The following is a 27956-nucleotide window of genomic DNA, read 5'->3' as shown; positions in this document are numbered from 1 at the left end:
GGCATCAGCATGATTGCCTTCCATCTTAGCTCGAGAGAGCTTCTCCACCTCCGAAGCCTTGAGCTTACTGAACAGCTCATCCACAGTGAGGGTCTCATAGCCAGCAGACTCTATGATAGTCTGGACCTTCACCTCCCAGACCTTGCGATCAAGAGCATAGAGAAGCTTCATAGCCTTCTCATGATCGGAGTAGGCCTGGGTGCCCTGTGGCTGGTTCGCACGCACCTTGTTCACAATCGACTGAAAACGACTGAACATGGTGTCGATGCTCTCACCCGGCAACTGAGAAAAGTTCTCGTACTCCCGCCGGTGAGTCTCATACAGCCTCGACTTGACATGGTTGGTTCCTTCATGGAAATTGGCCAACCGTGTCCAGATCTCCCGAGCTGTGAGAAGGTCGCTGACACGATCGAACTCAGGACGAGAGAGACAGGCTATGAGAGCGTTGTACGCCTTGCTATTGACCTCATGTCTCCTAACCTGAAGCTCGGTCGTACGGACCGCAAGGTTCACATAATCAGGGTCCACGCAAATCTCCCAGACCTCGGAACCTAGACTCAAAAGATAGGCACGCATGCGCACCTTCCAATAGTCGTAATCGGATCCATCGAAGATCGGGGGTTTGCCCGGTGAACCCATGGTCGCACAACGGTTTAGAACCGGAGAAGGCTATAGAGAAACCGTCCCGGCTCTGATACCAATTGTAGGACCGAGAAATGCGACCAGAGGGGGGTGAATGGGAGCCTTCGGGAATTATCGCGAAACAAAACTTCGGCTCAAGATTCAAGAGTGCACCCCAACCCTAGTCCTAGGCAAAGTGTGTAGTAGCTATAGTGAAGCCACAACAACACAAGAAATCCCTAGGAACCAATGCAAACAAACACGGAAGCAAACGCACAAAGACAGTGCAAGAACAACGCAAGGTATATATCACCGGTTGAACCGACACACACGTTTGAACTGCGTCGGTTAGACCGGTGATACAGAGCCTGCAGCAAGGAAAATCGAACACCGGTCGAACCGACGGTCACACTTGAAAGGCGTCGGTTTAACCGACATTGCCTCACCGGTTAAACCGACAAAATCAAACGGAGCGTCGGTGCAGTTGTCCAGAGACACTGCAAAATGCGTCAAAACACCCAATGAACACCGGTTAAACCGATGCTCCCAAAAACTCCATCACCGGTGCAGTTGTCCAGAGGGTTCACAGACCGAAGCAAATGAACGCCGGATGAACCGACGTTGACAAAACCCTATACACCGGTCGAACGCCCTCAACAGCAAAACCAAATTAGTAACGCCGGTTAAACCGACGTTGGGGAAATCAAAGCACCGGTGCAATCACACAAAACCCCAAAAACCCTAACCCGTGACAAACGCACTCACCGGTTGATCCGACGCACGCGAAGGCTAGCGTCGGTTCAACCGGCGTTAGGGAAAAATCTGTCCTAGCGGAGCAGAGTTTTTCCAGCCCGCAACCTGAGAGAGATTTGACGTTTGAAAGCCCAAATCAAGTCGAAATCTAACCAAATTTCGCAGGCACGCTCACAAAGACCTTGTGAACCTACCCACCAAAGGAATCGACGATCCACTCCATGGATTGTGAGGAATCGACGAAGAACGAGGCAAGAACGGGGTTTTCAGAATTTTCCTAAAACTGAGTTCTTGAAGGCTCGTGATCTAGATGAATTCTAGCACTTGGTTAGGATGATTCTAGTCGCCACGAATAACCTTAAGAACCACAGCAACAAGTAGTAGAAACACCAGAACAAGGAAATCAAGGACTAGGATGATTCATGCATGTAGAGCTCAGATGAACATGAAACGAACCTTGATTTCAAAGCCCCGAGGGCACAAGGAGGGATGGGCCTCCTTTCCCACAAGATCTCCTTACAAGTTCTTCAAAAATCCATTGCAAGAATCCTAGAGATGGAAGGGGAGAAGAAGAACTTGAGAGAGAGAGGACTGAGAGGAGGTGGCGCCTGGCTTTCCTCTTCTGTTATCTCCAGCGCAAAGCAACCCAGGGAGGGCGCCTCCTTTTTTTTTACTAGCCAGGCCAGCTGCCCTCCCACTTTTCCTTTCTCTCCAAGCCATCCTCTAAAGACTAGACTACCCCTAAGTGCTGAAATTAAACTACAAGGCCCTTAGGGGCAAAACTGGAAAAGATACATTGAAGATCATCCGACGGCTGCGACGACTTGGAGTAGTTTGCTTCGACCCGACGCAATCTTCCCGATGTCGCCACGCGTCCTTCTGGAATCTTCGCGGGGGCAGTTTTGGGAAAACTGCCGAAACCGAGTTCGGGTGCGGTTTTGGAGGAACCGCGAAACCTTCCCGCGCGATGTTTCCAGGCACACCCGCCAAGCCCGATGACGCCACGTGTTCGACCTCCCGCCGAAACCTCTTCGACTTGGCCGACGTCGACGCATCCTGCCGTTGGTTTTTCCCGAGGTACCAACAAACTCCACGCCGTCCCGCCTTGGCGCCAGGAGTGGATCGCCTCGCGGCCCAGCAGTGGCCCAAGCATCTGGGCCGCCCTTCTCCACCGCACGGTCATCCGGTCGGGCCTCCAACGCCACCGCAAGGTCTCCCGCCTTCGCATGGTCGTCGAGCTCCCTGCCACCGCAACGCCGCCGCATGGTGCATCGGCACGCGCCACGCTCTTGTCCAAACCATCTCGCTGCAACCGCGCCATCCGTGTACCTGCACACCACAGACCAAGAACTGGCGCAATCTCCACAGAGTCGCGACTACACACTGTTAGTCCACTCCACATGTTGACAATCACTCATCACACTAAGGAGCAGGCCTCCACTGCCTCTCACGGAGCAACATGGAAATGCAATCGAGATCACTTCCAGTAGGGCACACGTGCTTCATCAATCGGATAGTAGCTCTATAAAAATCTCGCAGCTTGAATGTTTGATGAACTCCATTGACTCTGTCTGTGACACATACTAAAAGCCTATTTTGATGGGCTAAAGTTAAATGCTAAACTTTAGCTTCAATTACTAATATTTTTGCTAAAGTTTTTAAATTTTGATTAAAATTTAATTCATTGTCATCACTTCTGCTTGAATAAACTAGCACTGAGGTTTAGGCTGTGTTTAGTTCCGCGAAAAGTTCTCAAAATTTTTCACTGACGCACATCACATCGAATCTTACGATACATACACGGAGTATTAAATGTAGTTAAAAATATAACTAATTGTACAGTTTAGTTGTAAATGACAAGACGAATCTTTTGAAACTAATTATTTTATGGTTGGATAATAATTGCCAAATAAATCGAAACATACTACAACAATTTTTTCGCAAATTTTTCGCGAACTAAACACATCGTTAACAGTTTTGGATATTAGCAAAAGTATGTGCCTGGCCGTTTCGATGAAAAAGAAAAGCACTGACTGACTCTGACTGGCAGTGACATGTCAAAAAAGATGCGTGCGGCGTTCCGTGTCTCGTACACTTGTACCCGTATGGCCGTATGCATACGCTCCCGGCCGAGGGGAAAACCTGGCGCCCACCACCTCCTGTCCACCGACAGCTCATCGCTGACGGCGACACCCCGCAACCGCAGGGAAGCCAAGCCACCACCGCCGCGTCGCCTCTGCCCTCTGCCTGCCATGCCCTTTTGACTCCTCGCCCTCCACCTCGCTGCCAAGCAATCACTCCCACTAGCTTTCCCTACCGCCGCTTGGCTGCCTCCCCTGGTCCGCTCCGCTTCTCCATCTCTCCCCGTTCCTCCTGACAGCGCCGCCGGGCGTGGGGGAGAAGGCCGGCGGCGGCGCTGCGGGTGGCGGGCGGCTAAATGGGGATGGGGGGCGCGCGGGCGCCGGCCCTGGCGCTCGCCTTGCTTCTCGCCTGCGCCCACGTCGCCCTCGTCGCGGCGCAGGACACCGAGCGGATCGAAGGTACGCGCCGCGGGACCTCTCTCTCTCTCTCTCTCTCTCTCTCTCTCTCTCTCTCTCTCTCTGTTCATTCCGTGCGTCTGGTCTGCTGCGGAGCTTGTGAGGCGAGCGGGCGGGTAGTTGGCGAGATCGGCGGTTGTATCCGCTCTTAGCACTTTCCTTTTTTTTATTGTTTCCATGATGATTCAGTGAACTAGCTCCTGCACTCAGTTCACTGCTCAGCATACACAGCGAAATTCCATCCCGTCGATGAACACTACAACATCTTGAGATCAACCTATTACACTGTGATTATACCCTGGGTTGCACGCTCTGCAATGGATTATTATCCTCAACTTGCCTATGACGAGCGGTTGAGCATAAGTGAAGTTCGATTCTTTTTCCAAGTATGGTCAAGCTAGATACACTGTCAAGTAGCAAACTTTTGTAGCAGCTAGTCTAGCATTGTGATTTACAAGATAAGCAAGGGCACCTCAGGTCCTAGAAATTAGCAAATTTGCCAAACCATCTGGGTTGGAGTCCACTAATTACTCACATTGAATTACTGGACTCTTGACACAGCAACCAGGGATTCTCAAAATCCTTAGTTTATGTGATATTTAGCTACATCTTACTAAGACAATTGTGTTGTTGGTTAGCACAGTACGCATTCTGTTTTGGTGGTTGCTCATCAAAATTCGTAACTTTTGTGCTGTGGTTATTAGTCAATGTAGCTTGGACTGCTATTTGCTGGGACAGAAGAATGGGTTTTGAATGCCTGTTTGAATCCATTGAATTAGGATTGTGGTTGTCGGTACCCTGTAGCAGGGATACCCACTCTTACTGCAGCAAGGCAGGACCTGCGTAGTTGTCCATAGCTGCGCGGGAAAGGCGGAGTAGCCAGGCCCCACAGGTCAGGCTCTTCCCTCACTAGGCCAACAGCCCCGGACCCGCTCCCCGCCTGGGGAAGGGTCCGAAGACGCCACGTGTCCCTAAAGAAGGGAAGCTCTGTGCTGACCGCCGAGGCCCGGACCCCCATAGGGGTCCGGGACCTCCTGCGCCCATCCGGACTACCCTCACCATGTAGGGGTCCGGAACCGCCACGTGTCCCGAGGACGCGGGATCGTGCGCGAGTCTTCCGCAGGGGGACTCGCCCACCCACCGCATTTAATGTGGTGGACAAGGCGTGCTCTGTCGCCGCGGTACGTGAGACAGCCTTTGTCAGGCCTCGCTGAGCACCGCGTATTACCAAGAAGCACAGTGCAGCCGCCTGTGCCGCACCCGCGCAGAGCCCGCCTGCAGCATTAAATGGATACGACAGCACGGCACTTTTCCATCATGCCGCCTACGCCGCAAGTTACACCACCCGCTTAAGCAATGTGACGGGCGGTGCCACTAGCTACGACAGGCCCGACCTGACAAGACAACGCTAGGACATGATGGACGAAGGGCTCCGGGAGCAGGCAAGGGAATCCAAGAGAGAGATCTCCTTTGCCTGCGACGCCATAATGTATGAACAGTACGTTAGTTTATACTGCATCGTTGGACCCACCTGTCGGGGATCCAACGGCTGTGTACGCGCCCCCTTGAGATATAAAAGGGAGGCGCTCGTCAGACAGATCCAGACGGACTCAAGCTCTCGCACCTTCTCACTCTCGTGGGAAGGCAATACAACACACAGTGGACGTAGGGTATTACGCTCCGGCGGCCCGAACCACTCTAAATCCGGCTGTGTTCCTCGAGTTCTTGAGTGAGATCGATCTAAGACTAGCAACCCCCTGAGTACACACCCTCTGGGCTAGGGCGGGTGTCTTCCGCCACCCGGCCGTGATTTGCAGCACCACGACAGTGGTATTACAGTACATAATTCTCACATTTTCTTTGCGATTGCGATCAAATTTCAGGAAGTGCTGGTGATGTGCTAGAAGATGACCCTGTTGGGAGGCTCAAGGTATATGTGTATGAGTTGCCCACCAAGTACAACAAGAAGATGGTGGCCAAGGATTCTAGATGCCTCAGCCACATGTTTGCTGCAGAGATCTTCATGCACCGGTTCCTATTGTCTAGTGCAATCCGGACTTTAAATCCAGAAGAAGCTGATTGGTTCTATACTCCAGTATACACGACATGCGACCTGACCCCATGGGGTCATCCCTTGCCCTTCAAGTCTCCAAGGATAATGAGAAGCGCGATTCAGTTCATTTCCAAGCGCTGGCCATACTGGAACAGGACAGAGGGAGCAGATCATTTCTTTGTTGTCCCACATGACTTTGGTGCATGCTTCCACTACCAGGTGCGTTGTGGAGCCATAAACCATGAATCCTCATATGTTTTACCAACGCAACATCGAGAGAACCTAGTCTGGAAACTCATAAAATGGAATCCCAGGCCAATTGTTCCCCCTACACAATATTTTATCATTCTATTCGTGTTTACTTCTAGGATCATTCATCTATTGTGCATTCAAATATTCCCATTGTTCAGGAAGAGAAGGCAATTGAGCGAGGAGTCCTTCCATTGCTTCGCCGTGCAACTCTGGTCCAGACTTTTGGGCAGAAAGATCATGTCTGCCTAAAGGAAGGCTCCATTACCATCCCACCATATGCTCCCCCGCAGAAGATGAAAACTCACCTTGTCCCCCCAGAGACCCCTCGTTCAATTTTTGTCTATTTCCGTGGTTTATTCTATGATACTGCAAATGATCCCGAGGGTGGTTACTATGCAAGGTATGCATCTAAATTATGTACCTGACAAGTAGTCTTAATGAATCATTGAACCAAGCGTCTTGATGCACCTACCATGTGCAACACAGGGGCGCCCGTGCATCAGTGTGGGAGAACTTCAAGAACAACCCGCTGTTCGACATATCGACAGACCACCCACCAACTTACTATGAGGACATGCAGCGTGCCGTCTTCTGCTTGTGCCCACTGGGCTGGGCCCCATGGAGCCCCCGTTTGGTGGAAGCAGTGGTCTTTGGCTGCATCCCAGTGATCATTGCTGATGACATCGTCCTTCCCTTTGCGGACGCTATCCCATGGGAGGAGATTGGTGTCTTTGTGGCCGAGGACGACGTCCCCAAGCTGGACACCATCCTGACCTCCATACCAATGGAAGTGATCCTCCGGAAGCAGAGGCTCCTCGCGAACCCATCTATGAAGCAGGCCATGCTGTTCCCGCAGCCCGCCCAGCCCGGTGACGCCTTCCACCAGATCCTGAACGGGCTGGCGCGGAAGCTGCCGCACGGCAAGGATGTGTTCCTGAAGCCTGGGCAGAAGGTGCTGAACTGGACCAAGGGCCCCCGGGGCGATCTAAAGCCGTGGTAGGTGTAGTGGCATGCCAGCATCACCGTGGCTGGTGTTCTCGTGCAAACACCAGAGCCAGTGAACCAGAAGAGAGGCTGATCAATGATGCTGATGAAGTGAACCAATCCATTGAATCGTTGAATGCAAAGCCCTTTCACTTCCTTCTCCCCTGCCGTGCTTCTCTTTGAGGCAATGTGGTATGCTTTCCCTGTATGACTGTGCCTATTTTAACCTTTATTTAGTGTTAGCCTAGATGGTTGGAAATGTAATGTATGGCCGTTGTATCATATATGTATTATATTATACAGTCCCAGGTTTACGATGGGGGGAATAAAGTTAGCTCCAATCCGGGAACCTGCAAAATGCTGTGATTTTCAGAACTGGATTCTGAGTCAGAATGGTGTCATGTGTTTTCTTTTTCTTTTTCTTTTTGCGAGGTGTCGTGTTCTTGGTGTAGTGACAAGCAAAAGGATGAATTTTACAAAAATAAAAAGCAAAATGATTAAACCCAAATCAAATCCATACTGGATTCCGAGACAGAATGGTATCATGTGTTCTTGCTGTAATGACAAGCAATAATTAAGCCCAAATCAAATCTGCCGCCAGTCCGCAGATCCAAAACCAGGAGAGGTTTGGGCAGGGCAAAAGAGGAATGGACATGTACGAGGCTTTCGGTGAGCGTGAGAAGGACGCAAGGCAACAGGGGCCGTTGTCCAATGTTTCATCTTGACGAGCAAACTGGTGAGACACCTACGATGATCCATGTTGATGGTGGTGCACAGATGCAGACTGGAAATAGGAGATGCTCTGCTTATCCGGAGGGAGGGAATTGGGGGAAGGGGATGCGATGCGTACCGGTAAGTTGGCGATCAGGCGATGTGCCTCCATGGTGATCCGGCGTCGGCGCTGGAGAAGCCTGGCCGGCAGGGAAGATGACGGGACACAACTTTACTCATGTTAACAAGCAGTAGTTTCAGTGATATGACAAACAATTACAGGTAGCAAACAAAAGCGGGGATAGCTCAGTTGGGAGAGCGTCAGACTGAAGATCTGAAGGTCGCGTGTTCGATCCACGCTCACCGCACTCCTTTTTTATACATTATAATTTTGATTAAAAGATTTTTGCCTATTTAACTATCTTTCATCCCTTTCTCCTCTTCTTTTTGCCATTTTCTTGTCCCTTTTTCCCCCTGTTTTGTCTTTCATCCCTTTCTCTTCTTCTTTTTGCCATTTTCTTGCCTTTTTTTTCCTGTTTTGGTTGTGGCTAGAGTGTACACGGATCAAGACAAATCCATTTTGGGCTTGCTCTTGACTTGGGCAAAGTTATGCTATTCCAGGTCCGTTATATTCTTGACACTATGTGTCACACTTGAGCTTGTTGCCCGGTCACGGTCCTGACAAGTTCTAGAACATGGTACGAGAACTAACGCATCTTGTCACTTATCGATGTTAATCATGTAGGAGTTTCTTGTATCTACTGTTTTTACTGTTTTTATTTTCTGTTGTACTGTCTAATATCAATTGATCGCATAATTCCAATGACCTCTGCACAAACTTGGTCGCTATTAGCAGTCCGTTTTATGCGTCAGTTCTTGACTTTATGTGACGCGCTTGTTGCCCGGTCACAATCTTGACGAGTTCTGAATGGTTATTAAGAGAACTACTAGATCGAGAAGGACGTTCACAAAAGAAATTACCATGCCATGAAAACGGGCTTGCACGTCACTGCTTTTGCAAGCGCTGTGGCTTTAGTTCCGTGACAATAGATAGATTTTCGGCTGACGGGAAAGCTAGAGCAAAGTCTTTAAAAGAAAATGCATGCAGAGGCATATGATATGACGCAAAGTTGCGAAAAAAGATTTTCTTCCTAACGGCGCCACGGGACAACGAGGCGCACACCTGTTTTCTTCCTGCGGGAGCGGGAAGAAATAAAGCTCAACTGTTCAGGGCCGGGTTGCTGCGCTGATTCGTGATTCCAGCACGAGATGTCAAGGTTAGCTGCTGCTGCTGCTGCTCGAGGGTGTGCTGTCCTGCACGTGCACCTCATCTCTCCGAACGTATAAAAAACGGTTAGCTAGCTCCTTCGTAGCACTTGCGCTTTTATCAGACTTTAGACCTTTTTTTATAAGAAAATTCAGCAGGAGCAGTACTGCTCAAGGCTGCATCGCTCTAGCAAGAAACATGACTAGCTTAGCTACTACTGCAGCTGCGTACCGTGGCCGTCGCCACATGATGAGCGCCACAAGTTGGGCGGGTTGTACTATAGCAGTTGCGTAGCATTGGCACGCGTCTACGAGCCCGAGCACCACTCCAACCACGCATTTGCCGATCGGATTGGACCCCGACCCGGACCCGGTCGGCCGGTCGCCTCCTCTTGTTTTCGTATCACGCCACCCGCCGCGTGCGACCCGTGTAACCGCGCAGCGCTGCACCACCACTCCGCTCCATTCCCCTTACTTACCCTTTTTCTCCTCGTCTTCCCCCGCCCGCCCGCTCTCCTCCCCTGCGCGCGTGCGAGAGCACCGGCAGGTTCCGATTCCAATTCCGCCGCGCCTCTCCCCCATTGGCTCGCCGTCGCAGCGGCCGCGGCCGCCTCGCCTCACCCGTCGCCACCGGCCTCGTCACCTCCTGTTCTGCTCCGTGCCATCGGGGCCTGACAGGGACAGCCTACCGGCACAGCGGAGGACGGCGTCAGGACAAGCGCTCTCCCCGAGCAACAAGTATCCCGGCAGCGCGGCTTCGCTGCCGCTCGGCGCTCGAGCTCCACACACACCGCCACCAGCACGCCAGCACGAGCGGGAGCGGGAGGGCGCGCTACCTGCTTGATTCGGTCAACTCCTGCGCGCCCGCGGCAGGATCAAGACCAATGGGGCGGGAGCGGAGGCCGTGGGCGGCGGCGGCCGCCGCCGCCGCTCTTCTTCTCGTCGCCTCCTGCGTCGCCGCGGCGCCGCTGCTGCAGCAGCACCAGCGCGGCAGGATCTCAGGTACGCGCCCGCCGCTCGCTTCAGACAACTGACCTAGGGCGGAACAGTACCTGTGAAACAGTGCAACGCGCCTCGGAAGGCGCGCGTGCAGGCTCGCTGGCTGCCGGTGCCCGGCGCTCCAGGCCCACGACGTGGCAGTGCAGCACCATGGTCGCCCTCGGTCCTTCCCCATCCGCAGTCTGCCCGTCGCTCCGTCCCCGTCTTCACCACGTCCGGGCGCCCGGCGGCCGTCGTCGGCTCCTAGGCAGCTCGGCTCCTCGCTCGCCCGGCCAGAGGGACCTAGGGCGGCCGCCCTAGTGGTGGCTTCGCCTCTGGCTCGCTTCCTCCTCCTCGGTTTTGAATTCGCTCGCGGTCGTGGACTCGTGGTCGACTGGTCGCCGCCGCGCGCGAGGGTCGTCCCTCCCCTCGAGATTCAGATTTGGCAGCTCCGCCGCCTCCAAATTTGCAATGACGCCGCCGCCGCTTGTTTTGGCCGGAATCGGCTGCGCTCGTTCGCGGCGCAGGCACGCCGCCCCGCGATCCGCCAGCGCCCGACAGCTCACGCTCCTATTTTGATCCGGGTTTCGTGCTCGCCGCCACCGCATTCCATGATCCGATGGTCCCTCCCCTCCCCCAGCCGCTTGTGTCTGGCTTCCACCGCCGCGCACGCAGCTGGGAAGCCTCTTCTGGGAGCATTAATCGCGGTGGCTGTCTCTAACGGCTGCCGTGTGCGGCCCGCCTGCCCTGTGATGATGTGATCCACCACGTGGCCGCTGCCTCGCACCAACTGTACAGAGCTGTACCTGCACTGCCACTCTGGTGCCAGCAACTAGCATAAGGCAAAAAAAAACAAAAAAAGCTGTAAACCCAAAATTTTGCGAAGAAATCTTATTAATTTGAAATACTAAATGAAGTCTATTTACAAAAAATTTTGCATGAATGAGCTGTAAATTGTGAGACGAATCTAATGAGACTACTTAATCCATGATTTGCAACAGTGATGCTACAGTACCATCCGCTAATTATTGATTAATCATGGATTAATTAGCATCATTAGATTCGTCTCGCGATTTACAACTCATTTGTGCAAAAAATTTTGTAAATAGACTTCATTTAGTACTTTAAATTGGCAAGATTCCCACGCAAAAAAATTTTGTGTTTACATGTAAAAGGAACTAAACAGGGCCCAAACCACAGAATTACTGTAGGTACGAAGGAGTAAATGCTATCTTCTGCAATGGATCGAGCAATCCATGCTTAATTGCTCTCTGTCAGCGATCGGTTCGGTTGGTTGCTGAATTGAAGCATGTACCATTGCCATTGCATTGCTAGCCTGCTATCCCTGATACCGCATTGCATCGGATCATGCTTGCTACTAGGTAACAGTTAGCAGTGCGGATCATGGTTCGGATCTGTAGCCTCTCTGACTGTACTATACCGTGTTGGAGGTGTTCTTCCCAATAATTACGCATCCATAGTGCTGCTTCGAGCTAGGACCAACCAAACAGTTCCAGAATTGGCATTTCTTGTGGGGAGAACAACTGGAGTCTGCCGCCTAACATGCAAGATCGTGTTCAATTTAATTAGTTGCATTTTGGGGGCCTGCAACGCAAGAGCTTGATTTGGTATATATAACGATAAAGAAAGGATAAGTGGCAGCTAGATCGAGCGGTGGCCATCCACTCACTCAACTGACCACTGGCGCTTTCAACCGTTTTTTTTTTTCTTGAACCGGACATGCTAACGACCAGATTAGTACCGATAAAGAAAGGGGTAAGAATAACGTACCGTATCGTTAAAGTAGAGACCACTAGAAAGGGATCGGTATTCTATTGATTAAAGTTCAAATTTCGTGGTTGGTGGACTGCCGAAAGCATCGACTCCACTAACGATTGTAGTACTCATCTCTAGTGTTTTTTTCTTTTTTTTTGAAACGCTCATCTCTAGTGATTGCTTGCAGCATGAACCGAACCATCACTGTGGTTACCTTGTCTGAAATCTGAAAATGGTTCTGTAAAGAAAGATAGGCAGATTTTAATTTAGCACATTGCATCGATCATATCAGTTACATGAACGATGAATCCATTTGATTCTGAAGAATGATCTGCATGCGAAATGATTTGTTGCTGACATGAATGAATCGATGAACGAACGATGGCTGCAGGGGACGCCGGCGGCGTGCTGGACGACAACCCTGTGGGGAAGCTGAAGGTGTTCGTGTACGAGATGCCGCGCAAGTACAACCAGATGCTGCTGGCCAAGGACAGCCGGTGCCTGCACCACATGTTCGCGGCGGAGATCTTCATGCACCAGTTCCTGCTGTCCAGCGCGGTGCGGACGCTGGACCCGGAGGAGGCCGACTGGTTCTACACCCCCGTGTACACCACCTGCGACCTCACGCCGCAGGGCTTCCCCCTCCCGTTCCGGGCGCCGCGGATCATGCGCAGCGCCATCAAGTACGTCGCCACCACGTGGCCCTACTGGAACAGGACCGAGGGCGCCGACCACTTCTTCCTCACGCCCCACGACTTCGGCGCCTGCTTCCACTACCAGGTGAGTGCACCATTGCCGGATGCATCATCAGGCTGCAGAACTGAATTGAATTGGTGAACTGATTGGCACCTGGACTGTTTGCGATTATTCAGGAGGAGCGGGCGATGGTGAGGGGCATCCTGCCGCTGCTCCGGCGCGCGACGCTGGTGCAGACGTTCGGGCAGCGGAACCACGTGTGCCTGCAGGAGGGGTCCATCTCCATCCCGCCCTACGCCAACCCGCACAAGATGCAGGCGCACCTCATCAACCCCGGCACGCCGCGCTCCATCTTCGTCTACTTCCGCGGCCTCTTCTACGACATGGGCAACGACCCCGAGGGCGGCTACTACGCCAGGTAACAACAACAATCCGATCCATCATGCGTTTTTTTTTGTTCAATTTCTTGCAGCTCCCACCCAGCAGTTCCCATGGAAATGTGATGTGATTCATGACCATGGATGATGCAGGGGCGCCCGCGCGTCGGTGTGGGAGAACTTCAAGGACAACCCGCTGTTCGACATCTCGACGGAGCACCCGTCGACCTACTACGAGGACATGCAGCGCGCCATCTTCTGCCTGTGCCCGCTGGGGTGGGCGCCGTGGAGCCCGCGGCTGGTGGAGGCGGTGGTGTTCGGCTGCATCCCGGTGATCATCGCCGACGACATCGTGCTGCCCTTCGCGGACGCCATCCCCTGGGAGCAGATCAGCGTGTTCGTGGCGGAGCGCGACGTGCCGCGCCTCGACTCCATCCTCACCTCCATCCCGCTCCAGGACATCCTCCGCAAGCAGCGCCTGCTCGCCGCCGCCTCCGTCAAGCAGGCGCTGCTCTTCCACCAGCCCGCCAGGCCCGGGGACGCCTTCGACCAGATACTCAACGGGCTGGCGCGCAAGCTGCCGCACGCCAAGGGCGTGTTCCTCCAGCCCGGGGAGAAGGTGCTCGACTGGGACGCCGGGCTCGAGAGCGACCTCAAGCCCTGGTAGGCGCCGCGCAGCAGCGCCTGCCTTCACATTTGTTCATCTCTTCTGTTTTGTTCTTGGGTTTACGTCTCATGGATGGATCACGCATTAGTTTTTGCACGACCAGTTTACACGCAGCAGCAATATAGAGCGACATTTCCCGGGAGACGTGAGGGGCAGCCCTTGTGTGATTTAGATTTAGTGGTCACTACATCGATGGTTGCCATGTGTTTTATTTAGCGTATGTAAATCGAGCTAATTAACCTGTTCTGCTTTTGCGACTTGATCTTTTGGCCTGAACATCTGCCAAACTGACAGTAGTTTCAGTTCCCCCCGCGCTCTGAAGTCTGAATCTCCGGTGCATCTGAAAAGCCGTTTCAGTTCTGGGTACTCTGTCTGAAAGAAAGAAAGAAAGAAAGAAAGAAAGAAAGAAAGGGTCTTTGTAAGCAAGCAGAAATAGGGAAAGATCGCAAAACTCTGAACTCTGAACATCTGAAGACGGTAGGTGTTCTTTCAGTTGCCAGTAGGGGCACCTGCAGCGCGTCTGCCGACAGCATGTTGTTCAGAACAGGAGATGGGGAGTTTGGACTCTGGAGCTCGGTCGGAGGCAGGTCGCCGCAGCTTGCGCGGCCCGGATCAGCAGCACGAGCAAGCACGGCCACTGCAGAGCGGCCAAAGGGCAAGTTGGCCCTTGGGATGGGTCAAGTTTCAGTGTTTCACGCACCACGCCCCATGGATGGAACCACCCTGCTTCGCAGCTCAAGCACAGCAGAAAGGGCTGTGGCTCTGCCTGCGTCGAGATTAACCGCATGTTTCTTTTTTTTTTTGAAACGGAGGTTAACGGCATGCTTCGGCCCAGGAGTGTGGATGAGAGCTTCATCCAGTTTTCTGCAGGCTCCTTGAGCACGGCCATTTGGGGCAAGTTTCTTCACTTTCGTCAGCGTTCCGGCTGTCCAAATTCAGCACCTGTGTTTCGCGTTGATGCACTGAAACCCCTTCTGAAAAGCAAAACGGGAAATAAGAGGAAGACAGTTCTGAACTTGGACGGGTTTGTTGGAGTAGTATCGTAGTCGTAGCAGGCTAGCAGCCGCCTCCCACCTGCCAGGCAGCTGCCGCCGCCTGCGTTCATCGCTGGGGCTGACTGCTAAGTTTGCTAGCAGCCAGGCTCGTTTGGACTTTTCCTCGGCCTAAGGGGCGCGCTTTGCTTGCATCGTTGGCTCGTTGAGACGGCACAACCTGAGGCGTAAATACGAGGAAAGCTAGGGACCGGCATGCCTCTTGCCTTTCTTCCGTTTCTGTTTTCCGGTGCTACAGTGTTTGCTTGATTTAGGTCCTGTTTAGTTCTCAAAAAATTTCCTACAATATCTATCGCATCAAATTTTCGAATACATATATAGAGCATTAAATACAGTTAAAAAATAATTAATTAAATAGTATAACTATTTTATACGAGATGAATTTTTTAATTCTAATTAATCTATGATTGAATATTAATTGTCAAATGACAATGAAATGTGATACAGTATCAAAATATAAACTTTTTCGCGAACTAAACACAACCTTATTTAAAGAACTATACTAGTACTATTTGCTCTCTAGAAGGAAGCAGTGTCAAGAAAAGGCTATGTATCGCCGAGATACCTATACGGAATGCCATTAAGTGTACATTGTTTTTTTTGTGCTCGTATGAAATATGTCATTTCATTGTACTAGTACCTTATTATGGTGCAGCCTCATTGGTTAGCATTTACATTAAGAGCCTAGTTTGGCCAATGTGAAATGTCAAAAATATCTTCAACAACCAAAGTATCAGAAACACGACCAATGGACCTGCTGATTCCTCCTCTCTTTAGTTCACACACTCCTTTTCCTTTCAAAGCCAAAAAGGCACACCTCAACCTTACCAGGTGGCTCTACCTCAACTATTTTTCCACTTCCTCAAATCGTTGTCAAGAAAGGAGCTACCTCCAACCTGATGTCATTTTCAGAGATGTCAAAAGACAGTTTGATAGCTGCATTAGTGCATATACATTGGTTGCAGTTTATAGGACACATCAAACGTTAATCTGTCTTGTGTTGCTGTGCCTGGGAAGAGCTGTGCTTTCAAGTTTGCCAAAATGTATAAAATGAGTATTAAAAGTGTTAAGTTGAGCAATTAAAATAGAGGAAGAAGTATAAAAGATGCACAATTGCGAGAGCCCCATTTTGAGCGCAAAGAACGTTTTGTCGATTTGTACGGTGAAAAAAAATGTGCGGTTCAAATAGGTACCATGTCAATGTCACATTTTAAATGTTTGGAAACAACCGTACGAACGTGGACAAGGGAAGAAATATACATGAATCGGGGGGTCTGGTCGCAAAAGCGGCAGGCGAAAAGAAAAGAAAATGCTCTACTTATTGATGCTGACGAGCAATAGAGCCCCTCGTCTCAATCTCAACTCCAAAACCTCGCAACAAAGCCCGTGAGCGACCAACCCCCACCCCCCATCCATCCTCTCCTTCCTCGCAGATCCCACCAACCCCGGCGGCGATGACCGGCACAGTGTCCAAGCTGGCGGCGCCCCGGCCGGCGGCGGCGCTGCTCCCGCCGGCGTCCCTCCGCTCCGCCGCCCTCGCCTTCGCCCCCTCCCCGCGCCGGTTCCGCGTCTCCATCGCCGGCCGCGCCAGGAGCCCCGTCATGTGCGTAACGCCACCCTCCTCCCCCTCTCTCCTCTTCCTCGCCTTGAGCGCGCGCTGTCTCATTAGTAGTGGGATTGGATTTGCGGTTTGGTTGAAGTAGCGTTAGCTCCGTGCGCGTGTTTGAGTGGGCGATTGATTTTGGCGAGGTTTCGCTAGATTCGAGCTGTTCGTCTCTGCGTGAGATCGGTAGCATCTAAGGTTGGATCGCGGGCTGATGCTCCGCCCCGTCGATGCGTGGCGTAGCCCGCCACGCCGCCTGATGGGGCGATAGAGACGCTCGGATCCGGGCCCGGAGCACTGTCCATTTCTGCGGCCGTTCGATCGGGAAATGGACGGCGGCGAGCCTTCTGGCATACCAGTTTCTAGGGTCACCGTGCGGGTGCGAGATCCGTGTGGAGGTGGCGGAGTACAAGCGCTCCTATTTAGGTGCCGTGCCAGGAGCTGGTTGCTTGCTGCATCACGGCTGCACACAGCCGCTTCCTGCTTCTCTCCTGTGGGTCGCAGACTCGCTTGTGCTGTAGTAGACCTCTTTGTAGCAGGCACACGCAGCCAAAAATAGCAAACGCTTTCTATTAGCCTCAAAAGAATTCTAGTTGTATACCATCATTGTTTCAAGAGGCTAGAGGGATACCAGGAACGCCTTTTGGGGTAGTGGTACTACGAAACTGATAGAGATATAGGTCCATGACACTTGGGTGCACATTTACTACTTACTAGCAGTGACACAAGCTTTATGAGCTCCCTGAATTAATAGTATCATTGTGTTCTGGTCTAACTTAGAATAATTCATCACACATATCATCATCATTTTTGCTATTCAACTAGCCTGTGGACATGAGCTTACCTTGTAAAATGCAATTTTCAGTGCGATGGCTTCTGCCAAGGAAGGGAATGGTGCTCCGACCAAGAAGACCGCACTTCACGATCTCTATGAGCTCCAGGGCCTGTCACCATGGTACGACAACCTCTGCAGGCCTGTCACTGACTTGCTGCCCCTTATCGCCAGTGGTGTTCGCGGAGTCACCAGCAACCCTACGGTAATCCTCCATTTCCACCTTTTTTGTGCATATTGTATGATCACTCACATATTTGTGCCTTCACAGAATCACACTCCTAACCCTGTTCTCAACACGATGCAGATTTTCCAGAAAGCCATTTCATCATCAAGCGCATATGATGATCAATTCAAGCAGCTCATTACAGCTGGAAAGGATGCAGAGAGTGCTTACTGGGAACTCGTTATAAAGGATATCCAAGATGCGTGCAAACTTTTTGAGCCTATCTACAACGAGACAGATGGTGCTGATGGGTATGTCTCTGTGGAGGTGTCTCCTAGGTTGGCAAATGACACTCAAGGAACAGTTGAGGCTGCAAAGTGGTTGCACAAAGTGGTCAACCGCCCCAATGTCTACATAAAGATCCCTGCTACTGCAGAATGTGTTCCTTCTATCCGGGAAGTCATCTCTGATGGCATTAGCGTCAACGTCACAGTAAGTGCTGAGTTCTGTCTTGCCACTGCCTCCTTATGGTATTGTTGTTGTAAAACTATGTCTTGCCGAACTGCGGTCAAGCTTATTGATCACAAGTTCATTGCTGTTCCTGCAGCTTATTTTCTCTATTGTAAGATATGAGGCTGTGATTGATGCTTACCTTGATGGGCTGGAGGCATCGGGTTTGAGTGACTTATCTCGAGTTACCAGTGTTGCGTCCTTCTTTGTCAGCCGAGTTGACACCCTTGTTGACAAAATGCTCGAAAAGATTGGAACACCTGAGGCGCTTGCCCTTAGAGGAAAGGTAAATAAAATAAGAATCACCTGCTTCTTAATATAGGACATAGTAAATTGTCCATGCAGTTCTGCAATATGACGTACCTCTTTTCTGCCAGGCTGCTGTAGCACAGGCAAAATTAGCAAATCAGCTCTACCAGAAGAAATTCTCTGGCCCAAGATGGGAAGCTTTGGCTAAGAAAGGTGCCAAGAAACAGAGGTTGTTGTGGGCATCAACTGGCGTCAAGAACCCTGCTTATCCTGACACCCTTTATGTGGACAGTCTGATTGGACCTGACACGGTGTGTTTGCACAATGAGTTCCATGGATTGAATCAGTTCGAATCATAGATATCTTCTTTTTCTATCATCACGCAAGGGCCACAACCTTGGAATGATGCTTAACATGTGTTATTCCCTTCTGCTTTCAGGTCAACACGATGCCCGACCAAGCGTTGCATGCATTCATAGACCACGGCACTGTTTCAAGGACAGTTGATGCGAATGTGTCGGAGGCAGAAGGTGTATACAGTGCCCTGGAGAAGCTTGGCATCGACTGGGATGAGGTGGGGAAGCAGCTTGAGCTGGAAGGAGTAGACTCGTTCAAGAAGAGCTTTGACAGCCTACTTGTGAGTCTTCAGGAGAAGGGCAACAGCCTCAAGACGGCAAGTGTGTAAAACTGAAATGTTTTGGTACCTGCAGGTGAACGATTACTAAATAAAATGCTAGCTCGCTGGCTCTCCTCTTAGTTTTGTGACTGTGCGGGTGCTCTTGATTCTGTGAATCAGCTTTGTATTCTAGTCTTGCCTGGCTTGTGTAACGAGGCTTGTAACTGCTATGCGCTATCCAATAAATAATTTTTGAGCAAGTTTATTGAGTTTGGATATATTGTGTTTTTATAGAATTTTTATCTAGGAAGCAAAGATCATCATTAACAGAATCAACAGGCAATAAACTTGCTCACAATGACTGAAATTCCCCCCGAGTGCCTATTGATTCTGTTAATGATGATCGGGCAAGCAGTTACAAGCAAATTATTTCAGTTAATGATGATCTTTGCTTCCTAGATAAAAATTCTATTTCAGTTACAAGCAAATTCCTAGATTAACTTACTCACAGTGACTGAAATAAACTTGAAATAATTTGCTCACATCACTATTAAAATTGGGTTAATGTAACCAAAGATCGGGCAAGCAAATTCTAGCACGAATTTTAGTAAGATCGTCATTTCAGTACATGTAAGAAACTGATCTCGAGAAAGAGATCTATTTGGACAGCACATAACTATTATTTACAGTTCCCCGGCATTCTATACTGTAGACAATTTCCTTTGCTCTGATGTGAGGTGTGATGCAAAACAAAATGGTTTCATGGGCTCTCGTAAAACTCCATTTCCTGCAGAGCAATCAGATTGGAGGATATATTGTCAGCTCAGCAAATAATATAAAAACTAAGGGAATGGTGATAGGTGATTATAAATGATGATCTCTGTTTGAGGTTTGAAAACTATAAGTGCTGAACTATCAGTATCGTACCTTGCAACAAATTGGACATGTATCACTTCTCTCCATCCATTCATAAATACAACCAAGATGAAAATGGTGACAGCATTTAGTTATAATTTTCAGATTGTCGGGGGTATATTCTGCATAGTGAAATTAATCGTAATGGATCGGTCAAAAAATGTTCAGACACAAAAAATAAACTGCTATGTGTTTAGGCAAAGTTATAGGAATACAAACCTTCCAGACAAGTAGGGCACACATCCTCATCTTCTGAACCGACAACCGCATAGTTGCTACTATAAGATTTTGCAGACAAACTCTTCATCGATTCGGAACGATGGACCTTATATTCACCCTCATTTTCAGTACTGCTGCGTTTCTTCTGAGCAGCTAAATGCTCAATACCAGAGCTGCTGCCATTGCGTCTAAGGGCTACTGACTCTTCTTGTGCGAGATTTATAGACTTCTCACGCCTTGATACCAGTCCCTCTCTTTGAACACGGGCATATCTGGGATCAGTATCATAGGGGGGTGGTCTAGAAACAAGGTGATAAGTTTCAGCTAGCGAACTGTCATTTATGCTAGCACTTGGATTAGCGGATCCCAGCAGAGCAGTCCCTTGGGCTGGGTTACTTGGCCTAGATTCAAGCCTCTGGAATGTTGCAGTATACTGCATAGAACAAGGAAATGGAAATGCTACAGTTATAACAAACAATAGTCCAAATATATGATAATAAACAGACCGAACCCTGATAATTCACTGGGGAAAATGTAACTAGATGGACTTGCTTCATTGCAATTATATCATTTATCTAAACATAACTATTAAAAGAGCGCCCTAGGTCTATCTAGCCATGTATGTATATTCCTCATTTCACCTCGTCCATGTTTGCCCCCATTTTTAAGGTAGTTTTTAGTTGTGTTCAGAAGATCATTGCATGCTCACTACGATTTTGTGCCCTTATACTTGATATGATGATATCCATAACTGGCACTACCTAATACTAGAGAAAACGCAATATGGGCAGCATAAATCATGTGACCAATAGTACATATGCATCCAGGCCATGGCCAGCATACATGATCTCTTGCCAGAAACGAGAAAATCGCACGTGATCTAACTCTTCACAAGCATGGTCAAACAACTGGATCATATCAACGCGCTAGTCCCAATAGTGAGGTGTAACAACATGCCAGCATATCAGCATTCTGGATGACGGAAGTAACAATTCTGCATGTAAATGTAAGTGGTTGTTTTTGTATATAGAAAATACAAAAAAAAAACTGATTATGCATATTACCCCGCCAAAAATGTTGTGGAACAAATGCCTTAATGACATGCATTGCCTATAGATAGGGTTGCTGGGATGGACATATTCCTCAAAATCTTCAGTACTGAGGCAGCAGCAGAATCCACCCATAATTCACTGGAAATAGCATTAACTAGAAGTATCAGAGTCTGAGTTAGCAAACGTAAACAGGACTAGTTCTGAAGCTCCCACGTCCAGAACATTATCAAACTGGAGACAACTGAAGGAAATAACATAAGGTATACGGGGGAAAATTACCTTTGAAGTTGCCCAGTAATCCCGCTGGACAAAAAGAAAATGGTTGGTACTAACTATGGAGCTGGAACAAAATTTCCAGGCGGTTGTGGAAAACTGAGTCTACCATCAAAGATAGCAGCAAAACATTAACCAAGCTGAAACCAAAGAAAATGAAAGGTGCGATGTTCAGATTAGTCCATTGAGCAAAATCGCAATAAAGGTTTAACCCCAAAAGTATCCTAAGTGCGTGGGCCTATTTTTCTTATAGGCCTTTCCAGCTGCAAGATAGATGCTTTCATATCAGTTCATAGACACTGGGTACTGAAATTCTAGATACTGATTGGATGAAGGTGGGTGCATTATACATTTATACTTGCATTGGCAGTTTGATGCAGGACAAAGCATAGGAGTAACAGGTGCGCCCCAAAATGGTACCCTTGATTTCTGTCAAAAAAATAAGGTGGGCATATTTTTAGGGAATCCAGAGAATGAAGCCACTGCCCTGGAAACACAAGTGATGTGCCCGTGCAGCATTAGGACGGATGAAAGCACACTAGGCTAGGCTGCTAGATCCTTGCAGCCATCGAGGGAACTAGTAATAAGTGCTGGGAGTAGAGCGAGGTGGTTGCTCAGAGCATTGGCACCTCCGAAGTAACACAGCGACTTGACACAAGACAAATCCTACCAGCGGCCGATCTGCATCTTATACCGATCGGCGATAGGCGGGCAAAGGAGTCCCACCGCAGCCAGTCGGCGCCGGCGCTGGCACACTGGAAGGGCGCTGCGAACTGACCGGAACACGGGCGCCGCGCCGACAGGCTGGTGGTTCAGGGACCCAGCACCGAGTGACAGCGGCAAGGGAAAAAGGAGGAAGGGGCGCGCGGCGTGGAGGTGGAGCTCACCTCTCGTACGAACCCGCCGGGTACGGCGGCGGGAGCGGGAGGTGGATTCTGGAGGCCCCGGCGCCCCGGGAGGAAGGGGGGAGGGGAAAGCGGCGAGACGGGGAGCGAGAGAAGCGGAGGGGGAGGAGTGTGCTGTGCCTGTGCCGCGGAGGAGTTGAGTTGGGGGGTGGAGGGGGGGCGTGGGGAGTGCGGCGGAGCGGAGGGTTGGTGCGCGTGCGGAGTCAGTCGGTCGCTTCCGGGCCGGTGCGGTGCGGTGGGGTGGGGTGTCGCTGTATGGTGATCTATGGTCACGCCAGGTAAACTCTACGCCGCCACGGACCGCGTTTCTATTTATCGCATATGCCAATGGTTTCAACCCAATCGCACACAAGCGCCGGGCGCTGCTGCTCATCATTTTCCTTGAGCAGGGGAGGAGGGAGCAGCCGCCGGCGGAGGTTGCAAGCTAGGAAAAGGGGAGGGGTGGCCAAGGAGAGGTGGTTGGTGGGCGGAGCGGCCGCCGGCGGCCGGGGTGGTGGAGGGTGGCGGCGGTCTTAGGATTCGGGGTTGCTAAAGGTGGGGCGGCTTTACCTATAAGAGAAGGTGGTGGGGGGAGGAATCGACCGGCGGTGGGCGGTGGTGTGTGGGAGGGTGGCGAGGCGGCACGGTGGAGCGCCGGCGGCCGGGGCGGTGGGTACCGGCTGGCGGGTTAGGTCCCGGGCGGGGGCGTGGCGTCGGAGAGGTTAGGGGAAGGTGGGGATGCGCCGGCGGTGGTTGGTGGGCGGATGGCGCTGCGGCAAGAGCCGACGGCCGGGGCGGAGGCCGAAGGGGCGGAGGCGGAGGACGCAGGGCGGGGTGAAGAAGATGAACAGTAAACTTCTACGATAGAATTTGGAAAAATCACTTAAGCGATAAATAGACACCCCCACGAACCCAACCCAGCCGCCCAACGTCATAGCTCACAACACCACCGCCGGTGCTCGTACACCTCTGCATTTTTCCTCAGCTATGTGTCCCCCGTCACAGTTCTGGATCTGGCACATTATTTTTCACAAAAAAAACTGCCATATTTTCCATTGTAGCACAATTTGTACAGCAGAGGTCCTTCCGTCATTCTCACAGCTGAGCTGGCGTTGTGCACGGATACACTGCTTTTTCTTCACAAGTTTAAATCTTATTCTAAAGATGTAAATCACCCGTAGCTTGGTCATATAATCAGTCCGCTCATCGTGTGCATCGTTATGCTGAAGCGGCAGGATGGCAGCAAGATTTGAGCCGTGGCGTCTAGCCCTAGGACACCGGCAGTTGGTACCTACAGGCATCTAGTAGTTGGTGGTGGCCAGATCTGGCGTCTAGAGTGGCACTGCCTGAGTGACAACCTGCACGGCATGCTCGCTCTGGGGATGTTGCTGCCTGCCTTGTTAGGTTGGTTGTCATCGAAGCACAACGGAACACCCAGACCTTGCGGCCACATGCCGTCGCCTCCGTAGGCCGGCCGTAGCTGCTGCTGCTGCTTGGCTGGCTCCGTTGACTCGTCTTTTTTTTTTTTTGAGAAAAGCTCCGTTGACTCGTCTGGGCTGCTGTAAATCGTTTTGGGCCGGAAACGAGCCAATGTGCCGCAAGGGCCCAAGATTAAGAACTCATACTGTGCAAGGCCCGTTGGTTCTCTGTGCTACTATATATAGTGGATTAGTGGCCCCTCTCTAATTACGACTTACTCCGCACGTATACATACCAAGCGTCTTAATAACATGTAATTACAAGACCAACAAGATCTCTACTAGATGGGTACATTATAATTACTGATGAAGTCATAAATAACTAGACAATGCACGCCCTGCATCGTCTTCATTGGATATATAGGCTATACCGTGGATCCATGATCACCTGATGTTGCAAAACTATAGCTAGCTGCTCCATCCATCATCCATCTGCATGTCTGCACGCCACTGATCATCAGGGCCTGAACATCCTGCTAAGGAAAATAAATCAACATGTGTAAATGAAATTTAACATTAACTGTTCCTTTGACTTTGACTGAGCTGGTAACGCAGCTATTTTCACCACCATGTCCATGTTCTTTAGAATGCCACAATTGCATTGTGGTGAAAGTATTTAAACTCTATCTGGCGCTTATCTGAGCGTCAGACTAGTAGCTGATCCATACTTCCTACAGGCTGCATATTCACTCATATATTCAGCTCCTTTCGGTAAAAAAGCACCTACTGGACGGGGTATAAATTGCTCAGTTACTAGTACCAATTTGTAAGTAATCGACAACAACAACAAAAGTTTCTCAAGTCTAATGGAATTCTCGTGAGAATTGAGAAGCGAGCCGTGCCGCAGTTGGGCGACAGATTCTACAGCTTTTTCTTGTCTCGCAGCTGCCGGGTCACGGGGCGCCCGTGGAATAAACAACTTTAGCTACTTAGCTGTAGCTCGGTTCGTCAATTCCAATGGACAGAAGAAGATAATTATATGCGTACTGTTTGGTCAATCCAAACGTGCTTCACGCCGCCTATATATAATAGTATTTTACGATGGCATGATCTCATTGCTTATCTAGCAGTAGAAGCAACAAGCAAAAGTACTTCTAGTACTATACTCGTTTGTTTGAGAAAAACTGGTCATGATTCATGAAGCAAATAAAACTACACAAACACACAAGCAAAGGCACCATGAGAGAGAGAGAGAGAGAGAGAGAGAGAGAGAGAGAGAGAGAGAGAGAGAGATGTATGGCATGTGCGTATGTACCTCTCCTTGCGCTTCTGGAAGAACCGCTGCAAAGATCTCTTGCTTGCAATGGGCATCTCTGCGTTGTGGGTCAACAGAACAAGAAAGCCCATTATTCTCTTGCCTTTCCTAATTTCTAAAGAATGCACGCATGGAGATGCACGCTTTGTGCATACCAGTACTATGATGACCAATAAATTTTTTTCTTTCGAGAATACGCAGGAAAGCTGTACGATGACCAACAAATTATTCAGTAATTATTACTGTATACCTTGTCTCATCTTGGACAACAACTCCTCGCCGTGGTTCGGCCGGAGGGGACCGGGGCGGCCGTCCCCGCCTCCCTCGGCCGCCGCCATCTTCATGAGATCCTCCGCCTGCCGTCATGGTCACGCGCCAAAGGCCACAAGGAATTAGGCAAGATTGATCACCCGGCACTACGTACTTGCAGAAAGAAATCGAGTCATCATCGGATTCAGTTGTACACAGGACATGATGGACGACGACGAGACCTTATCTTGGGGGAGATGGAACACGGCGACGCCGCCGTTGTAGAACATCGTCAGAGGCTTCGTCGCCGTCGTCCTGGCGTTGGCGCTGGCGCCGCCGCCATGATTAAGTCCATGAACAAGGAAGAATATATAAGATCGACACTGATATGCATGATAGCTGAACGGTGGCATGCAGACACGCGCGAAGCAGTTCAACACTACTAGAGACATGCAGACCTGCTGGCCAAGAAGAAGTCGCCGGAGGAGCTTCCCATCTTCGTCCTCGGCGGCGGCGGCGAGGATCCCGCGGCGAGTACTGTCAGTTAGCCGGAACGACGACGGTAATCGATCAGTTGATGCGACGCGACACAATACACACACACACACGCAACAGAAATCGATCGACATGATCGAGAGCAGCTAGCCAGAAAGCACTTGGTTGGAGCCCGACCGATGTGATGAGGCGCAGAAAGGCAAATCGACCCGAGCTTGCTATACCTTGAGGCGAGGAGGGGGAATTGGGGGCGCGCACCGGCGTGTGCTCAGCTGATGGGCGCCCGTTCTTGGCCATATCCATCCGCCGCGTGCTCCGTCGCGCCCGTCTGTCGATGTCACTAATTTACTACTCCTATGTCAGTCAGCTGCGTGCGTACGAGCGGGCAGAGCTGCCCTGCCCCTGTGAGAGCAGGCACAGGCTACGGAAGGGAGAGGAGGAGACGGATACAGCAGGGGTGCTTGCTGCTTGCTTGGGCGAGGCAGACACTTGAACGGACAAACAAAGAAATGCTTTTGGAGTACTTTGTCTGAATGATATAGTATGGATTAACTATTCCCGGTTTGCATTCTGAAACAAGTTAAAGAGGATGTCCAATGAGATCGATCGAGCACGTGTAAAATATTGGTAGCTTCGGCAGGCTATACCGCTATAGCAGCCACCGCCCACCGGCCGCAGGATCGGGGGAGCATGATGAACAGGAGCAGGATGGCACGTTACTGTGTCGCTCTCTGTTTTTTTTGCCACGAATAACGACGTAACTGACGAAACACAGCAGAGGCATGCACATGACAGCTACTGCCGAGTCCGGCGATCGCCGGAACTGCGGCCTCGCCGGATCGGCGGTCGATCCGGCGCCGGGCTGCGACGGACATACAGATGCTAGATAGCTGCCGGTCACAGTTTCTTTCTTCAGGGAAAAAGCCAAACTGCATGCATGACTCTGCATATATCCACTGCGTTCGGCAACCAGCTCCAGCTCCAGCCCAACAGTACTTTCCTCTCACACCACTCCAGTCACCAGCTCCAGCTCCAGCCAGCCCAACAGTATTTTTCTCTCACACCATTTCAGCTCCAACCTACCGAACGCAACAGTAGCTCTCTCTCTCTCTCAAGAAAAGTACAGTAGTGGAGTTCTCGATTGCATACAAAGGAAGGGGCAATGGCTGTACTGTGCCGCACGGCAGATCAGGTCCGCTTCTCGTCGGCGAGTAGTCCATTTCAGCACGTGTGTATCCACACCACACGCGCATCTGATCGCGTCACTCCCTGAATACAGCCCAACGACTTTGCCTTCCGGGCGTCTCGTCGGAGGGTGCATGTGCCTGCCGGTTGCGTCTCGTCCTATTCCTCGAGTCCTTGCTATTCGGGCCATCCGGCAGCTAGCTACGCCCAGCAGGCCCTTCTCCCTGTCCACCTTCCATTGGTTGGGCTGCAATACCTCAGCACACGACCAACCGCCCCGGAGAAGACGACACTCGCAGTTGGCGCGCATAGCCTGAACCACGCCCGTATAGATCCTTGCTAGCAGCGGAAGAGAAAGAAAAACCGGCAGGGTTTTCAGGCAACATACAGGAAAGTAAGAGGTAGCAAGCTTTTCACAGTGAGACCGGCACAATGGCACAGTGGGTTTTATCTTACTCCGACCACTACGGAACAGCAGCACCCAACCAGTACGTAGCTGCTAGTAAGTATGAAGCACGTACGTATGAATTGGCCAAAATATTCTGAACCGGTCTCAATCTTACTCTTGTTGTTATATATATACTTGCTTCAAAAATAAGAGAAAATCTAACTGGGGAAGGTGTTTTTTTTTAAAAAAGCTGAAAGTGGATCTAAGGATTCCTTTTAGAAGAAACTGAATAGATAATTCCGATTAATCATGACACAGGACTTAACCATCTGTGTAAGATTGTAAAACCGTACGTGTACCCATGGGGTCCCTATGTATCTTGTGGAAGATGGCTAAGCAACTCACCTATAAAACCCACTAAGGCCCATCTAACAATGTATTCAATATTTTACTAAAAAAATGTTGAATTAGCATTCTAAAAATGTTGAACTACAATTTCAAAAATGTTGAACCAATCGTTTGAAAATGTTGAACTAATACTTCGAAAATGTTGAACCCCACCTTCTTCTCCAACGCCGGCGGACGGTGGCGGCGGCCCGGCGAGATGGCGACGCGGGCGCGGTGGCAGAGTAGACTCGCGGCGGAGCAGGAGGAGGTGGCGGCGGAGCAGGCGGCGGCGCGCAGCAGGCGGTGGGGTGCTCGGAGCATGCGGGCGGCGACGCGGGGGACGACGGCGGGGCTGCAGGCGCGTCGGTTGTCCAGACCAGACCAGGGGAGCGGCGGCGCCGGGACATCGGGGCCGTGGGGCGGCGGCGCACGACAGTCGAGGCTGCGGGGCGGCATCGCACGACCGCGGGGCAGCCC

General features: G+C 50.7%; 5 protein-coding genes and 1 non-coding gene across 10 annotated transcripts; 4 read left to right on the top strand and 2 right to left on the bottom strand.

Moving 5' to 3' along the window:
* The first annotated feature begins 3607 nt into the window (after window positions 1-3607).
* Window positions 3608-7575, top strand: LOC120709135 (probable glucuronosyltransferase Os01g0926600). The gene is made up of 4 exons (XM_039994667.1): window positions 3608-3914; window positions 5795-6183; window positions 6375-6616; window positions 6703-7575. The coding sequence occupies exons 1-4, from the start codon at window positions 3812-3814 to the stop codon at window positions 7214-7216; spliced, it is 1248 nt and encodes a 415-aa protein (XP_039850601.1). The 5' UTR covers window positions 3608-3811; the 3' UTR covers window positions 7217-7575.
* Window positions 7576-8206: 631 nt separating this feature from the next.
* On the top strand, window positions 8207-8279 carry TRNAF-GAA. The gene has a single exon. It is a non-coding gene; the product is annotated as a tRNA-Phe (tRNA).
* A 601-nt stretch (window positions 8280-8880) lies between these two features.
* LOC120709133 (probable glucuronosyltransferase Os01g0926400) lies at window positions 8881-13973 on the top strand. The gene is made up of 4 exons (XM_039994666.1): window positions 8881-10179; window positions 12323-12711; window positions 12804-13045; window positions 13158-13973. The coding sequence occupies exons 1-4, from the start codon at window positions 10062-10064 to the stop codon at window positions 13669-13671; spliced, it is 1263 nt and encodes a 420-aa protein (XP_039850600.1). The 5' UTR covers window positions 8881-10061; the 3' UTR covers window positions 13672-13973.
* A 2088-nt stretch (window positions 13974-16061) lies between these two features.
* Window positions 16062-18977, top strand: LOC120709131 (transaldolase-like). The gene is made up of 6 exons (XM_039994662.1): window positions 16062-16326; window positions 17192-17363; window positions 17466-17816; window positions 17932-18120; window positions 18212-18394; window positions 18523-18977. Exons 1-6 carry the CDS (start codon window positions 16178-16180, stop codon window positions 18766-18768), a joined length of 1290 nt encoding a protein of 429 aa, XP_039850596.1. The 5' UTR covers window positions 16062-16177; the 3' UTR covers window positions 18769-18977.
* Window positions 18978-19219: 242 nt separating this feature from the next.
* LOC120709132 (E3 ubiquitin-protein ligase At3g02290-like) lies at window positions 19220-22219 on the bottom strand. 3 transcript variants are annotated; one of them, XM_039994664.1, is made up of 7 exons: window positions 22046-22219; window positions 21509-21587; window positions 21165-21421; window positions 20898-21023; window positions 19834-20266; window positions 19627-19736; window positions 19220-19486 (listed from the first exon to the last, which is right to left on the bottom strand). In XM_039994664.1, the coding sequence occupies exons 4-7, from the start codon at window positions 21015-21017 to the stop codon at window positions 19460-19462; spliced, it is 690 nt and encodes a 229-aa protein (XP_039850598.1). In that variant the 5' UTR covers window positions 21018-21023; window positions 21165-21421; window positions 21509-21587; window positions 22046-22219; the 3' UTR covers window positions 19220-19459. The 3 variants fall into 3 exon arrangements, with proteins under 3 accessions (XP_039850598.1, XP_039850597.1, XP_039850599.1); XM_039994663.1 differs by lacking the exon at window positions 21509-21587 and having other exon boundaries at window positions 21165-21298; XM_039994665.1 differs by lacking the exon at window positions 21509-21587 and having other exon boundaries at window positions 21165-21263.
* Window positions 22220-23749: 1530 nt separating this feature from the next.
* LOC120710818 (protein TIFY 9-like) lies at window positions 23750-26008 on the bottom strand. Of its 3 annotated transcripts, none has more exons than XM_039996388.1 (6): window positions 25744-26008; window positions 25483-25561; window positions 25267-25351; window positions 25026-25131; window positions 24776-24833; window positions 23750-23996 (listed from the first exon to the last, which is right to left on the bottom strand). In XM_039996388.1, the coding sequence occupies exons 1-6, from the start codon at window positions 25820-25822 to the stop codon at window positions 23978-23980; spliced, it is 426 nt and encodes a 141-aa protein (XP_039852322.1). In that variant the 5' UTR covers window positions 25823-26008; the 3' UTR covers window positions 23750-23977. The 3 variants fall into 3 exon arrangements, with proteins under 3 accessions (XP_039852322.1, XP_039852323.1, XP_039852324.1); XM_039996389.1 differs by having other exon boundaries at window positions 23750-23993; XM_039996390.1 differs by having other exon boundaries at window positions 25267-25339.
* Between the last annotated feature and the right edge of the window lie 1948 nt (window positions 26009-27956).

Source organism: Panicum virgatum, chromosome 5K (assembly GCF_016808335.1).
Source record: "Panicum virgatum strain AP13 chromosome 5K, P.virgatum_v5, whole genome shotgun sequence".
NCBI lineage: Eukaryota > Viridiplantae > Streptophyta > Magnoliopsida > Poales > Poaceae > Panicum > Panicum virgatum.
Note: the sequence above shows the minus strand (reverse complement) of the source record. Positions and strands in the feature narration are given on the sequence as shown.

Bases quoted from the DNA above. Each gene is read 5' to 3' on its own strand.
- LOC120709135 (XM_039994667.1), top strand. From the start codon at position 3,812: ATGGGGATGGGGGGCGCGCGGGCGCCGGCCCTGGCGCTCGCCTTGCTT. The intron at 3,915-5,794 runs GTACGCGCCGCG...ATCAAATTTCAG, and splicing joins GGACACCGAGCGGATCGAAG to GAAGTGCTGGTGATGTGCTA. The intron at 6,184-6,374 runs GTGCGTTGTGGA...CCCATTGTTCAG, and splicing joins GTGCATGCTTCCACTACCAG to GAAGAGAAGGCAATTGAGCG.
- LOC120709133 (XM_039994666.1), top strand. From the start codon at position 10,062: ATGGGGCGGGAGCGGAGGCCGTGGGCGGCGGCGGCCGCCGCCGCCGCT. The intron at 10,180-12,322 runs GTACGCGCCCGC...CGATGGCTGCAG, and splicing joins CCAGCGCGGCAGGATCTCAG to GGGACGCCGGCGGCGTGCTG. The intron at 12,712-12,803 runs GTGAGTGCACCA...GCGATTATTCAG, and splicing joins GCGCCTGCTTCCACTACCAG to GAGGAGCGGGCGATGGTGAG.
- LOC120709131 (XM_039994662.1), top strand. From the start codon at position 16,178: ATGACCGGCACAGTGTCCAAGCTGGCGGCGCCCCGGCCGGCGGCGGCG. The intron at 16,327-17,191 runs GTGCGTAACGCC...TGCAATTTTCAG, and splicing joins CGCGCCAGGAGCCCCGTCAT to TGCGATGGCTTCTGCCAAGG. The intron at 17,817-17,931 runs GTAAGTGCTGAG...CTGTTCCTGCAG, and splicing joins GCATTAGCGTCAACGTCACA to CTTATTTTCTCTATTGTAAG.
- LOC120710818 (XM_039996388.1), bottom strand. From the start codon at position 25,822: ATGGATATGGCCAAGAACGGGCGCCCATCAGCTGAGCACACGCCGGTG. The intron at 25,352-25,482 runs GTCTGCATGTCT...CGGCGGCGCCAG, and splicing joins GACTTCTTCTTGGCCAGCAG to CGCCAACGCCAGGACGACGG. The intron at 24,834-25,025 runs GTATACAGTAAT...CCCACAACGCAG, and splicing joins GTTGTCCAAGATGAGACAAG to AGATGCCCATTGCAAGCAAG.
- LOC120709132 (XM_039994664.1), bottom strand. From the start codon at position 21,017: ATGGGTGGATTCTGCTGCTGCCTCAGTACTGAAGATTTTGAGGAATAT. The intron at 19,737-19,833 runs GTTTGTATTCCT...TTCACTATGCAG, and splicing joins GTGCCCTACTTGTCTGGAAG to AATATACCCCCGACAATCTG. The intron at 19,487-19,626 runs GTACGATACTGA...ATTGCTCTGCAG, and splicing joins CATGTCCAATTTGTTGCAAG to GAAATGGAGTTTTACGAGAG.